General features: G+C 41.4%; 1 protein-coding gene across 13 annotated transcripts in view; it reads right to left on the bottom strand.

The window, feature by feature from the left end:
- hspg2 (heparan sulfate proteoglycan 2) overlaps nucleotides 1-13603 on the bottom strand; it is a 114984-nt gene that overhangs the window by 22258 nt on the left and 79123 nt on the right. For 6 of the 13 annotated variants that reach the window (XM_049016659.1, XM_049016656.1, XM_049016654.1 and 3 more), the window contains 8 exons: nucleotides 13172-13352; nucleotides 8347-8406; nucleotides 5748-5870; nucleotides 5115-5267; nucleotides 4848-4990; nucleotides 4452-4529; nucleotides 1479-1662; nucleotides 319-470 (listed from right to left, as the gene is read on the bottom strand). In XM_049016659.1, the coding sequence (XP_048872616.1) occupies nucleotides 319-470; nucleotides 1479-1662; nucleotides 4452-4529; nucleotides 4848-4990; nucleotides 5115-5267; nucleotides 5748-5870; nucleotides 8347-8406; nucleotides 13172-13352 (1074 nt within the window). The remainder of the gene's footprint in view (nucleotides 1-318; nucleotides 471-1478; nucleotides 1663-4451; nucleotides 4530-4847; nucleotides 4991-5114; nucleotides 5268-5747; nucleotides 5871-8346; nucleotides 8407-13171; nucleotides 13353-13603) is intronic. The other 7 variants (XM_049016661.1, XM_049016666.1, XM_049016664.1 and 4 more) reach the window with 5 other exon arrangements.

Here is a 13603-nt window from a genome sequence, read left to right as displayed (position 1 = left end):
AAGTCTACTGAAATGTTCTCGAAAACGTATCCTAAGGACTAAGTGAGTTTTGGAAAAATGTTCTGCAGCTAGCTGAAACCATATCTCTGAATATCCCTAGTAATGTGTGACTCTGTGTGGGAGTGGATGTGTCATGCAATGGCCTGGCATCGCATCAAGATGATGTCCGGTTCAGCCTGGAAAAGGCTCTATCCCCCCTACTCCCCAACCAAGAGTCAAGCCCCTCCGGTAACTGATTCACATGTAATCTGATAACTGCAGGAATCTAATGAATTGAACAAACAAATAAAGGCTGTGAGTAAGTATGTACAACCATACCTGATGATTGGAGGAGAGGGGTCTGTCTGTCCTTCGCCAGGTGACCGAGGCTGGAAAGTTTCCAGGAACAACACAGTTGAGGTCCAGCCACTGGCCTTCCTGCACTGTAGCCACTTGGGGCAGGATGGTGATCCATGTGGGTATAGGGTCCGCTGGAGAAGGAGGACCACACCTTCGCATCTATATGTACACCAGCGCAGCACTGCTGCCTCCCCCTCTAATGATCAACAGCTATTTTAAGCAAAGCTGTTCACTAATTCACAGATTAATTTGATAGTTAGAGGAAGCCCATGCAATTATGCCATATATCCAGCGTGTAAAAAGCGAAAAGCCTGTTTAGCGAACACATTTAAGTAACATGAAAACTGAACCAATGCTGCAGATAATATCTAATCCACTCCCTTTCTGAGGAATATGCAATGAGAAACATGCGAAGGTAGGTTTCATCACTGTCCTTTTCGCACCCTGGCTTAGCTGGTTATTATACACAGCTTGCTAAAGACTCACTGGTCTGTTTAGCATGTCTGTGCACCAATCAAAGTTCTACTGTGATTCATTTCCTTTGCCAAAACCGTAGCTTATATCTCTGTATCAGAGTTATGTTGCCTTGTTTATTGTTTCCAATGGCCAAGACAGGAAGCAGGGAAAATATTATACATATAAATGTAATATATACATACATGATGATGTCTCGCCTTTATGCCCTTAAGCTGTGCTAAACCAGTAACAAGCACAGGCAACTCCTCAATGTACCGTTAAGGTTTACCATGGGCCATTCAACAGTGCAGTGCTAAAGCAAACCATAAGCATCGCTAAATCTTATCTAATTATAAGCCACTACTCACTTCACTGCCAAAGCTAACCATAGGGTACTACTCACTGCAACGTCCAAGCTAACCACTGACCACTACTCACTGCACTGCCAAAGCTAACCTCAGGCCATTACTCACTGCACTTCCACAATTAATAGCAGGCCACTACTCACTGCAATGCCAAAGCTAACCATAGGGCACTACTCGCTGCACTGCCAAAGCGAACCTCAGGCCATTACTCACTGCACTTCCACAATTATTAGCAGGCCACTACTCGCTGCACTGCCAAAGCCAACCACAGGCCACTCTTTACTGCACTGCAAAATCTGCTCCTGTCATGACTCAAACCTGTTCCTTGTCCACCGTTCAGCAGCTGCCTCTGGATGTACGCCTCACCTTTGATCACTTTCACCTTAATGCTGGCCTCAGACGAGCCGATGGAGTTGGTTCCCACGCACAGGTAGGTGCCTGCGTCGGAGGCCTTCATGTTGGGAATCAGCAGAGTACCTATGTCTGTTCGCTCCATGCGTGCCTGAGGGCAGAGAAGCATGACGTGAGCGTGAGTTAGGAGGCTGCAGTCAAACCACTGGGAATATCCCAGAAGCCACGCTATGAATCAACCAGATAATCTCTCTTTGTCTGAACTAGATCAGTCATTAGTCCAGTCTTCCTCTCAAAGTGGTAACACCTTTAATTTCCAAACAAGAGCCATGATCAATGGGTTAAACAATAACCCCTCTATCCCCTTGGACCACTTCAGCACAGCATGCTAATGAATGCGGAACATTAGCTATGCAAATGGTTTATTAGAAAACCAACCCTGATAACTGTAAATGTTAATTTTTCAGTTTCTGGCTAATATATTTGAATACACAGCCAAATGTGGCCAAATACACAAAAAACAGATACAAGGCTTACCTGACATACAGAGTAACACAACATGAATATAACTCAAAATAACGCAATAATACATTACATACAAGTGTATACGTAATACCTGAGAATTAACATGGAGACGTGTTAGTTTGCTATATACTTAATATAAAATATTGTAAATACTGTATATATAATAAATAAATGTATTTTTTATATTTCATGCTAAATTTACAAACATATGGTCTATAATATATTTGTCAGGTAGTACATTTACTTAAATTAACAAGAATTTGATATATTTAACTTAATACACACTGCCCGGGCAAAAAAAAAGTCACCATATGAATTTTTCATTGGACGGCCTTTAGCTCTGATTACGGTGCACATTTGTCATGACATTGTTTCCACAGGCTTATGCATCATCCCACCCTTTATTTTCATCCAGATTTGCAGTCATTTCTCACCGACATCCTGTACTGACAAGTGAGCTGAACCTCCATAAAGCCTCCTTCAGCACATCCCAAAGACCTTCAGTGAGGTTAAGGTCACAACTCTGTGGTGACTAAGTCCTACGTGAATATGATACCTCGTGCTCTCTGAACCGCCCTTTGACAATTCAACCCCAATGAATCTTGGCATCCTTGTCCTGGAATATGTCCATGCCAACAGGGAAGAGAAAACCCATTGATGATGGATGGAGGTGTAACCTGGTCATTCAGTAGATTCAGGTACTCAGTTGACTTTACTTCATTGCTGCATGACGTTGCTGAGCTGTAATAATGATCCAGTCATTGGCTCTTAAGTATTTGCTGATATACATTCAAATGGACGACTTTTTTTTGGCTGGGCAGAGTATTTCAAAAGCTCAATGGATGATTACTTCTCTTCAGAATATCATCCATTTACCTTCTGAATAAATAAAATTAATACACACTGAAAATGGAAATTGGTTATAATCAGGGTTGGACATAACTGGCACGCAAGTACGCATTCACCTTTAATAACAATACGTGTGACAATAGATTGTAAAAGCACAAATGCGTAATTATTTTATGAGCATTTGCGCTACTATGACAAAAAATATCTTGCATTTTAACCTGTATACCGCTAATGAAGTAGAGTTAGCATTAAAATGCATTATATTTTGTTTTCATATCACACAAAATAACAGTGTGGTAACAGATTGTGGTAACAGTGTAATACCACAATCGATTGTCGCACGTATAGTTTTTAAAGATGAATGCGTACTTGCATATCAGTTATGTCCAGTTATATTTATTTTATCAGCAGAATATGCCATTTATGTTATTATTAATATCACAGCCATTGTTCATAATCATAATGATTAATATGGGGTTCTGGGAAATAACAGTTGTTATCGACAAATACATCATTTTTGTGTTGGGCCAAAAACTACGACAGCTGCAGGAAGCCGCCAGTGATGAAATTCTGAGCTTTTTAAACTGATGTTCATAGAGATGGGAAAACACAAACCCCAAAACGCTGAAACTTTTTCATAATTTTATATGAAATTCTTTCATAATTTGAGTACATCAGTCATTCGCCCTGCTACTGCATAGAAGGCGAGAGAGCCTTTTGTCATAGTCTTTGGCACTGCACTAGTCAGTAGGCAGGACGAGGAACGGGCAGCTTAAATATTTTTTACTTGGTCCAATAAGCACTTCAGGCTTCAGTGAAGTTACAGACAGAAACAATTTACTACTATTTACAACTGTTCAAATTCCAACCAAAATTCAAATTCCAAGCGAAGCCCAGTCACACCTTAAGCGTAACCCACCAGCTCTCCTGCTTGAATGGCAATCGCTACAAATAGGATAAAGTACAAAGCAGATGAGTTCCATGTTTACAGTCCACCTAGCAGAGTGCCAAATGAGGCATTATGGTATGCGGGGGGGGGGGATTCGGCAGTACACGACTCTCCGGTCAAGCGTGACAGGCACAAATGGAGCCGCATCGTTGAATGAGCAGATGAGCCCATTCACAAACTCTCACTGTGTGCCGGCTCATCGAGGCTACCATGGGAAAAGCGGAGGACAGCACTGCTGGGCATTAAGCACACCAGCTCGGCTCCTGATTCGCAGGGAGGGGGAGTGGAGAGGGACACTGGGGGCTCACAAGCTTGTAGAGTACGTTACTACAGCTAACAGTGACCCACAGTCAATTAATAACCACTGGCTGGCAGAGAGTTTGTACTGGGCAGAACCAGACCCAAGGCACGGTAAGGAGAAGTAGAGAACACCACAATTCTTACCGAATCCTGGCAGGATAATCAAATGTTGACGGACTGACGGGACGCACACAACATAAAGCACGTTCAACTCGTCCAGTGTTAAAGGAACTCGTGTTATAAGGACAGATTGAACTCGTGCACTTAGTCAGGGAAAGACTGAGGATGGTGAGGTGAAGTGAGACAGACAGACAGACCTGAAGCTCCTCTATGCGTTTCTGTAACACATCAAGACTGTTGCTTTTAAACTGGTGAAAACCATGAGAGGGGATAGCCTGAAGCAGAGATGTCATGGAAGGGTAAAAGGGATGGGAAAAGAGGAAAAGAAATGAACAAAAAAACAAGGTAAACAAAATTATCCAGTCATCAGGTAGGCCTTCAACAGCTTGATAGTACTATCAGCAAGACAGTAATAACTATAGTATGAGCAGAGTATGAGCAGAGTATGAAGGTGAATGCTAGAATATGTGTTTTGAATTCAGTATGATCAAAGTGGAAGCCATGCACAAACTTTGAAAATACAATTGATCAAAGCATATCTTCAGATTAACTGGGGCTCTGAGAATAAAAGCAGAGGCAATGGACTGGCTCACCTGCTGGGGAAGAGGACCTTCCCTTCTCTTCCAATCCAGACCAGGAGTGGGCGTCCCACCAGCTCGACAGTACAGCCGCAGAGTCTCCCCTTCGTGTATGTCCACAGTCTGAGGGCTCACCTGAACCTGGGGTAGGCTGGAACCTAGAGGTCACACACACACACACACACAGGGAGACACACGCAAGTACGCATGCAGATACACACTCATGGGCATCATAGCTGAAATTGTACGAATGACACGAGAGCAGAGATTTTGGGGACGCACTGTGAACGTAGAGCATGGCCCGGGCTGCATGCTCCCCGTGAACATTCAGGGCCTTGCAGATGTACTCGGCTTCGTCTGCGCGATCCACAGCTGGGATGGTCAGGACTTCCCCACGGATGACGGCATTGGGGTTAATCCTTCTGCCTGGTCCTCCTGCGTTGAGCGCATCAGTTAAGCAGATCAGCAGTTCAAATAAAACAACAAACAATTCATAAATCGAAACAAAATTATGCAGCTATTTAATAAACCGTAATAAGTCTCCTATCTTAAAAGTAATACAATATAATTTGCCTGACAACCTTTATCCAAAGCAATGTGTAGCACAGTGAAAGGTGGCAGTTTTTATGGGATTTGAACACACTTTTGCACTATGACCAACTTGCTGAGCAATGGGAGCTGAACATAATTGCATCATATCAAAATGTAATTTATTCATTCATCTATCCATCCTTCCATTTTCCATAACTGCTCATGCAGTGCAGGCTATCCCAGGAAGCAGAGGATTTGAGATAGGGGACACCCTGGACGGGATGCCAGCCCACCACAGGGCGCACACTCACACGGAGTGATACATACACATCAAACGAATTGTGCAAAGCCAATGGAGTAGCTTCGTGAGCGAGCCTCTCTTACCTATCCACTCGATCACAGGAGGGGGGTTTCCAGTGACAGTGCAGCGGAACTCTGCCCGCTGTCCCTGCTGGACGCTCAGCACTGGCGGGTGCACTGTGGCTACGGGCTGCGAACCATCAGCTGCTACAGCAAGGCAGAGGTCAAGACAGCTCAGTCAGGAGCAACGAGGACCGAGTCGGAAAAAAAAGAGTCTCCTCTGGGGCAGAGTTCATGCCAGATAGAAGGAGCCATAATCACAGGATCTCATGCTCTACTGAGACTGACTCAGAAAAGAGGAAAGTACAGAGAGGTAAATCAGTGGACTGTATAATCCCAGACGTGTGATCAAAGTAAAAACACTCAATGCTGTCATTCTGTTTTAAGAATTTTTCTCATTAAATAATAATAATAAATAATAATAATAATACGACCTAGTAAAATCAGTATCTAATAAATGTTTAAAGGCATTTTAACACTCACCTGATGATATCTTCTTTGACTTTCCATACTAGAATACATTGCTTTCCAAACCTTTGAATCTCACACATTTATTTCTTATTTATCTATGCTGTGGTAGCTATCAAAACTCGGGTTTAGCATTTCAGACATCCTACAAAGCTAAAACTATTTTTGCAACAGTGGAATTTCATGGACTGCCACCCAGGACCTATATAACGATTTCCAGTACGTGTAGCGTAGAGTACGTGCATGTGAGAGTTAAATGCTGGGAGCCCAAAACTGGACTCTTTGCTGACAAACTTGGCTTGGGGCACCCAAGTCCCCCTTCCGATCCCTTATGCGGATGGGAAGTGATGGGATGGGCTTGGCACGGTACTGTTCACACCTAGACTCGATCCTGTGTGACCCTAGTGTGACATAAGCCAAATAAAGGCATTTTTGCAAATCTAATGGGCTACTGACCCATCTGAGGTCTGATCTGCAAACCAACAGCTGAAAATGTCTGTTGTTTTCCCTCCTTATTTTAACACAGTGGCCAACACTGACCATAAATGTGCGATGCTTACTTCCTCCATAGATCTCTCTGGTTTTCTGCTTGGGCCTAGAGGAGGCTGTGATGATGTCTGGACCTTGCGGCAGTGATTATTCTTCATAGGCATGTTCTCTCAGCAGTTTCTGTGTGGCCCATTAGCCATAACCCCATTTGTTCTGATCCACCACCAGCAAATTAGTAACTTCTATCATACACCTTTTATCTAATAAATTATGCAGTGCGGTGTAGCAGAACAAATTTGTATGACCACTAACGGTCCATGCAGCTTGTGGCAGACAACTACTGCTTCTGGGAAAAGCCAACTCACAAGTAGCTTAGGTGAACCCAGAAAAAAAATGTTTATGGATGACATCAGATCCATAGCACAGGGCAATTCTTATTTTTATTGGCCCCGCAATCTTATTTGCTGTGAGAAGACAGTACTAACTATGACTAGAACTCTACTCAGCCACTCTTGTTCCTAAATGGGACAATCATAGTAGACACCAATCCCACAGCAAACATTTCACTCAGGCAGAGTCAACAGGCAAAAGCAGCATTTTTGTGCCAGAAGTTCCAGTGGAATGAAGGTCTGATGACAGTGGCAGCTACATCTCACACAGTTGGCGTGCAACAGACAAGTGTCCAGGAATGGCAGGCCGCAAGGGCCATTTGGGAAAGCTGGCCGCACCTAGGTGTTCGCAAGAGGCATTGCATGTAAGCTCAGCGTGCTGTGGATGGTATTTGGGGGCTCCTCTGGCTGTGTGATTGACACCCGTGACACCGAGAACTCATAACTGTGCTCTTTTGATGGTGAATGTAAATGAGAAACTTCACAGTCGTGAATAAATACCATTTGGTGTAAAACCCTAATGAGTGAAAGATCCCCACAACTCATTTGTGTCAACAGACTTTCCAGCGACTTCAGTCAACTGCACAGAGAGGAGCGTCCCATGTGAATGAGCATGCAACTTTCCCACTCCGATGGGTCTACGGTATGAGGCAAATAGGCCAGTGTGGGATTAGCAATGCTCACGTACAGTCTGGGTCTATTCAGGTTCTAGAATGTTGCTATTATATGCTTCAGGACAACTAGATGTATGAAAAAATCAATTTTTTTAGACCAGTGGCTCTCAAATTTTACAGACCGAGTATCACTTTGGATCAAACCAAAGCAACCAAGTGCCACATGGGTGAATGAACCTGAATCAGTTGTAAATGCTCACGGTCTTCTCGTGTGCCACTTGGAGGCACTCCGAGTACCACTGATGCGGCATGCACCACAGTTTGGGAACCACTCTTTTAGACTGTTTTAGATCTCATTGTGTGAATAACATACACACATCGTGGCATTTGTGTTTTCGGCTGTGTACACTCAAAAAGCAAAAAATCCAATTGTAAATAACTATTATCCAGTAATATAAAATTAACTTGATCGGATCTCTTTCCATTTTGCTTGAGTGGACATTGCTCACATCCTGTACGTGAACATTAAGGGCCCCAAAACCTCATGCTCAGCTCTGCAAAGGAGGTGAACTTAAAAAAGATGAAGGAATGAAGTGCATGCGTAAAAAAAAAACAGGAAGCCTTCTGGGGAGGCGAGGCAGAGAGAACACCATGAAGACTTACGCGATCTATGTCCTTCAAACATTTCATAGGCCGTGTAAAACATCTGAGTCTGTGAGGCTTCTGTGAATGAGGGACAGGCAAAGACTGGCAGGTGAGATTCAGACAGATTCAGGAGTCAGAGGGTTAAGCCCCCTGTGGAACACAAATGTAACTGGCATCTTCTGACCCTGTTGCAACTTTGGACTGGTCAGATTGGACTTGGCACTTCATATCCGTATGCATCATGGATAATCAACTGCTGGTTTTTAGTGGTTCCTGCTTTTTGCTGAGTTTGATATTCCCATTAGGTAGACTCCAGGCTTACAGCGTACAGGCGTACGGCGCACCTTAGGAATAAAACTACAAGCTGTATACATAGAGTACCAGTAAAAAGTCTGGGCACACCTACTGAAAATCATTTGTTTCTCAAGATAATGACCTGGGCTCACCTCGAGGATATGTAGTAAGTATTATCTTGTAAACAAGGGAAGAGATGGAGCGCTGTGACACGTGACCAGGCCCTCACAATCTCCCCCACCTAAACCTTCAGAGCTGTTTTGGGATGAGTTGGATCAAAGAGTAAGAACAAGGAACCCAACTAAGCCCAGAACTTGTTTAACTTTCTTCAGGACTGTTCGCCTGAAGCATTGCAGGTGGCTGCGTCTTGAAGTTGGTTCAAAGAATGCCAACTGCGATGACCAAATTTTCAGATTTTGTATACTTCTCCTGGTCTTTGCAATACATGAAATGTAATACTTCATTTTTTTTTACTATAAGATAAATAACACAAATAACAAAGAGACAAATGGATTCAAAGCCGATGTGTCCAGACTTTTACAAAATCATAGTCATATAACTTTTTGACAGTACTTCACATTGAGTCACACTTCTTTGGTATCTGGGTGGCCGGAAAACTGATCATTTATGTGAACCAAAGGTATAGATTCCGAGTCTCACTTAAGTGTTACCTGTAACGTACCAACTTACAGTAATTTACGTTAGCTGCTGTTATTTGTGATCACAAATAAATAGGAGAATAAAGCTATGGAAGAATTGCAATTACAGTGCACCTGAGAAGTCCGAGAGCACTGCTTTCAGTGATGGACAAACAAGCAGTGCCTTTGCATTTACACCCTGTAGGTGTCTAACTGGTTCTTTCTGCTGTCATCTCTGGGAACGACAGTAAAAAATGAGCAGGACCATTTAATTTGTTTTGCTTCTGTGGTGAGTAATACGTTATATTGATTTGAGATGCCAGGCACATTATTAATATTTGAAAAATGAATTCCTTGTGTTTGCCACAATGTCCTCAGAGGCGTGTTTGAAGTTGACTTGCCAGACCATTTTGTTTACACTTCTGTGCATCCAGTGACCACACTGCTCAAGATTAGGATCACAAAATATCATCACCAAAAAAACAACCAAATTAAACAATCTGAATTGCACGTTCACAAGATTCACATATAACTGCTGATTGTTGTAGTCGCTCAGTAATATTTAGTAACAATAGAAATTATGCAATAAGGACAATAGTGGAATCATCATGCACTGTCAACAAGAACTCGATTAACCTACATGCCGTTGCCAATAATTATCAAAGAGCAAACCCACCCATTTCACATTCACAGCTTAATTTCTTCAGTTATAGAAGGTCAATTTTTAATTCCACAATTTCCTAATAATATTTTTAACAATACATATTATTTTCCTTTTTCCTTATTTGTGTAGTACAACAATTTTTAATGTACTACTTTGGCATAAAAATTACTGGCAGAACAATAAATATCACATGTTTTGCATGAGCTCCTGGAATAACAACATTTTTATAATTCTGCAGACTTATAAAACTGCATTTGTCACCTGTAGAAGGAAGGTATTATAACACATACGCACAGCTGGAGCTTAGAACACAAAGAATTCACAATGAAATGATAGCAGATGAAACAAGCATGCCGATTAGTATACATTTAAATAAGCAGCTGGACACTCTTTTCTGACATGAGTTCTCTCGGGAGCTCGTGTTTATTCCGATGGTGTCTTGTGCATTATAATGCTGGACAGAACTTGTGTGTAAATGTATAGGAAACAACCTAAAGTACATCTTAGGTGGAATGAAAGCTGTGTCAACAACATTCAACATGGAGCACATTGCATCTTCAACCACTACATGTTGACTCACAGTAAGGTTTATTGCATTTGTCATTGAACACTCTCGGCCAATCAAAATCATGACGACATTCTAAATTGAAAGTGTACATGTAATACACAAGCAAACCGCGATTTACTTAATAGCTACTATCCTGTTTTTAATCTAAAAGCACAGTTCATACATTTGATAAAAAAACCACACTTCAGATAAATAACATACACTAGAGTGTGTATACATACACCACCTGTCTTTCCTTGGACATAATGAAAAAAGCAGCATAATTGTTGTACCACTTGAGGTGCCAAAAGAACCCCTTAGAAAAACATTTTAAGTGACTATAAATGTATGTAGTGATTAAATTATCATTCAGTCAACATTAATACAATTTCGACAATTTTTTGTATTTTACTATATTTTGTCCATTAAGTTCAAATGAAATCAATTGTCTTTAACGTCTAATGAAACTTTAGTAACTTTCTTCCAGGTGACCCAGAAACGAACTGTGACCCACACATGAACTGTGAGTTCAGTTAACAAAACTCAACGTGCATTTTAAACAGAAACTGTGTCCACGTTTGTTTTCTTTGGTTTTTTTCCAGACGACTTCTGAATTTCGTCTAACACTCTAATAAAGTAAACGCTGATGTTATTCAGATGAATAAACACACCAGTCACTATATTATCCCTGACACATACCAATACTTTACCCTGTAATGGCAATATAAACTAAATATGGCACCATTAGTGTTTTAACATATTAAAAGCCAATAGCGAGTTGAAGGCACAATTTATATAAATTTTACAATCTCCCTAATATTCCATATTCTATTATTACACAGATACTGGTCAGTTGATTCCTCGTATTTAATATGTCGTACTTCTGTTGATAAATATTACATTTGTTGTTATTAGAAAAATATCAGACTCCAAAAAATATCAGCGCTCCATTAATCATCCCAAGTTTGACAGATTTAGAGTTGTGTGCTCGAGAGGAGGGAGATATATCTGCTACGGAATAGAACAATCTTTATTTAATATTCAAAATATTATTTAATGCTAAAATGCCCTGAAAAAATGTTTAGAGAAGAGCAACAACAAATGAGGATTTTTGTTTGGTAACTATAAAAACAAAACAAAAACAAAAAAAAACGTTTGCTACTCCACAGTATTGAGATCTGATAGAAACAGTTGCCTGCTAGTTAACATAATCTACTGCTAAGTAGTAAAGAGCACCATTGTTAGACACTGACATTCATGAAATCAATACCAAACTACATGTCGTACAACTCCATTCCAAGGCTGATGGCGACTTGGAGCAGATGTCCGTCCTCGCTTGTACTCGGCCCCACAGGCCCCTGGCACCCCCTCCTCATACCCACACCACATCAGCCACTACACCCCAAAGGTTAAAAGGCAAGAGACAAAGACCAGGAATAACGGAGACTCTCCCAGTGCCAAAAAGGGAAACGTTTCCATGAGCTGATACAAAGAGATCCAACGCTAACCCTCTACTAGCAGTAAAAATTTAAAAGTATATCCAAAATGATTTATAGCCCATAGAGACCCAACACCGATTAATTAAGACAAGAGAAACAAAGGATTAAGATAAGACAAGACTCCTTTTATATTCTGAGAATGATCCACAAATCAGTGCAGGCAGAAGTAAGTACCACTGCCTCTACAGAATAAAAATCTAAAAAGCGTCATCGGATTAAAGGATACAACTGAAGCAGGTTCTAAAGACCAGTGAAAACACAAAAAAATAATGACAGAGGAGTTCTGTACTCTAAAACAACAGGAAGCACCTAGAGGCTTGATGTCATCATTTCTAGTCCCTAAACTCACTGACTTGGTGTAGAGAACTAGGCTCATTTTATACGTTGGCAAGGTGTTGTTTTACACTGTAAATAGTTCAATCACAATTGGAAGGTCATTCCAACAAAATACTGATTGTTTTAAAGGTATCTGTTGACTCAAATGATAATACATAAATTCATATCAGGTCTAGAAACTTTCCTAAGTTTGCCAATAATTAAATAAAAAATAACTATCATTAGCACTGAAAATAATTAGTTAACCTTGACTAAACCAGCTGTCCTTTTTTGACTTTCTGAGCCATACCTATATACCAAGTGTATTCCTTCATCCCTGCCAAATAATACCCAAAATATTTTATCTGGCTGTGTGTTACAAATTTATTTCTTGTCAATATGTGTACCAACATACAGAATACTAATTTTACTTACCTGCAGTAAACAAGAGAACTAACCTTCATTTATGCCTCAGTGTTATTGAGGTGTTTGAAAAGCAGTTTCATACTTTACCTGATAAATACTTTTTGTTTTTATTGCAGGGAAATAACTGGATATGCTGATTAGTCAGAAGATCAGTCATTATGTTCACAAATTCAGAACAGAATGTATTGTAGCCTTTTCCTGACTTTACTAATGTTTCAGAGAGAGTCAGACAGCCAAACATTTAGAGAAGTATGAAGAAAAATAGCAGAACAAGCAAGATATTAGATGAGGACAGGAAAGTATCATTATTGGAAAGGAGTTATCTAAACCCGAAATGGCAAGCAGTAATGATCGTGCTTTAAGGATAGGAGAGTTACGTAATGTGGACAGAGTGGGTGGAGCCATGCACTTCACAGGGTGGGGGCGAGGGTGGAGCCGGTTGAATGGTGTCGTCACAAACCTGGGACGTGCAGGATGGCAGTGCCTTCATCCATGGCAAGCATGTTGGAGCCCGTGCAGACGTAGATGCCGGCATCTTCTGGCTGCACGTTATGGATGGTGAGGATGCCGTTGAAATCCACGGCCCGGTCTGGCAGGTTGCCCCTCCCCTGACGGGTCCACACGAGGGTGTACGCTGGCGACTGGGAAACAGGAAGCCCGCATATGTCAGGGGAAGTGCTGGACACTAAAGCTCTTCGAGGTCTAGACTGTAATACCAGGAGCAAGGAATCCAAGCTGATCTGCTTCAGTATAACATCCAACTTTGTTAAGAAGCAGACTGGAAACTAATAAAATAAAGACGTCACAATTCAGAGAGAACCTGAAATTTGAAACTCAGGATCATGCTCCTTGTGAAAGGCCATTGTGAAAGGCCATTGTGAAAGGCCATTGT

Source organism: Brienomyrus brachyistius, chromosome 6 (assembly GCF_023856365.1).
Source record: "Brienomyrus brachyistius isolate T26 chromosome 6, BBRACH_0.4, whole genome shotgun sequence".
NCBI classification, from domain to species: domain Eukaryota; kingdom Metazoa; phylum Chordata; class Actinopteri; order Osteoglossiformes; family Mormyridae; genus Brienomyrus; species Brienomyrus brachyistius.
Note: the sequence above shows the minus strand (reverse complement) of the source record. Positions and strands in the feature narration are given on the sequence as shown.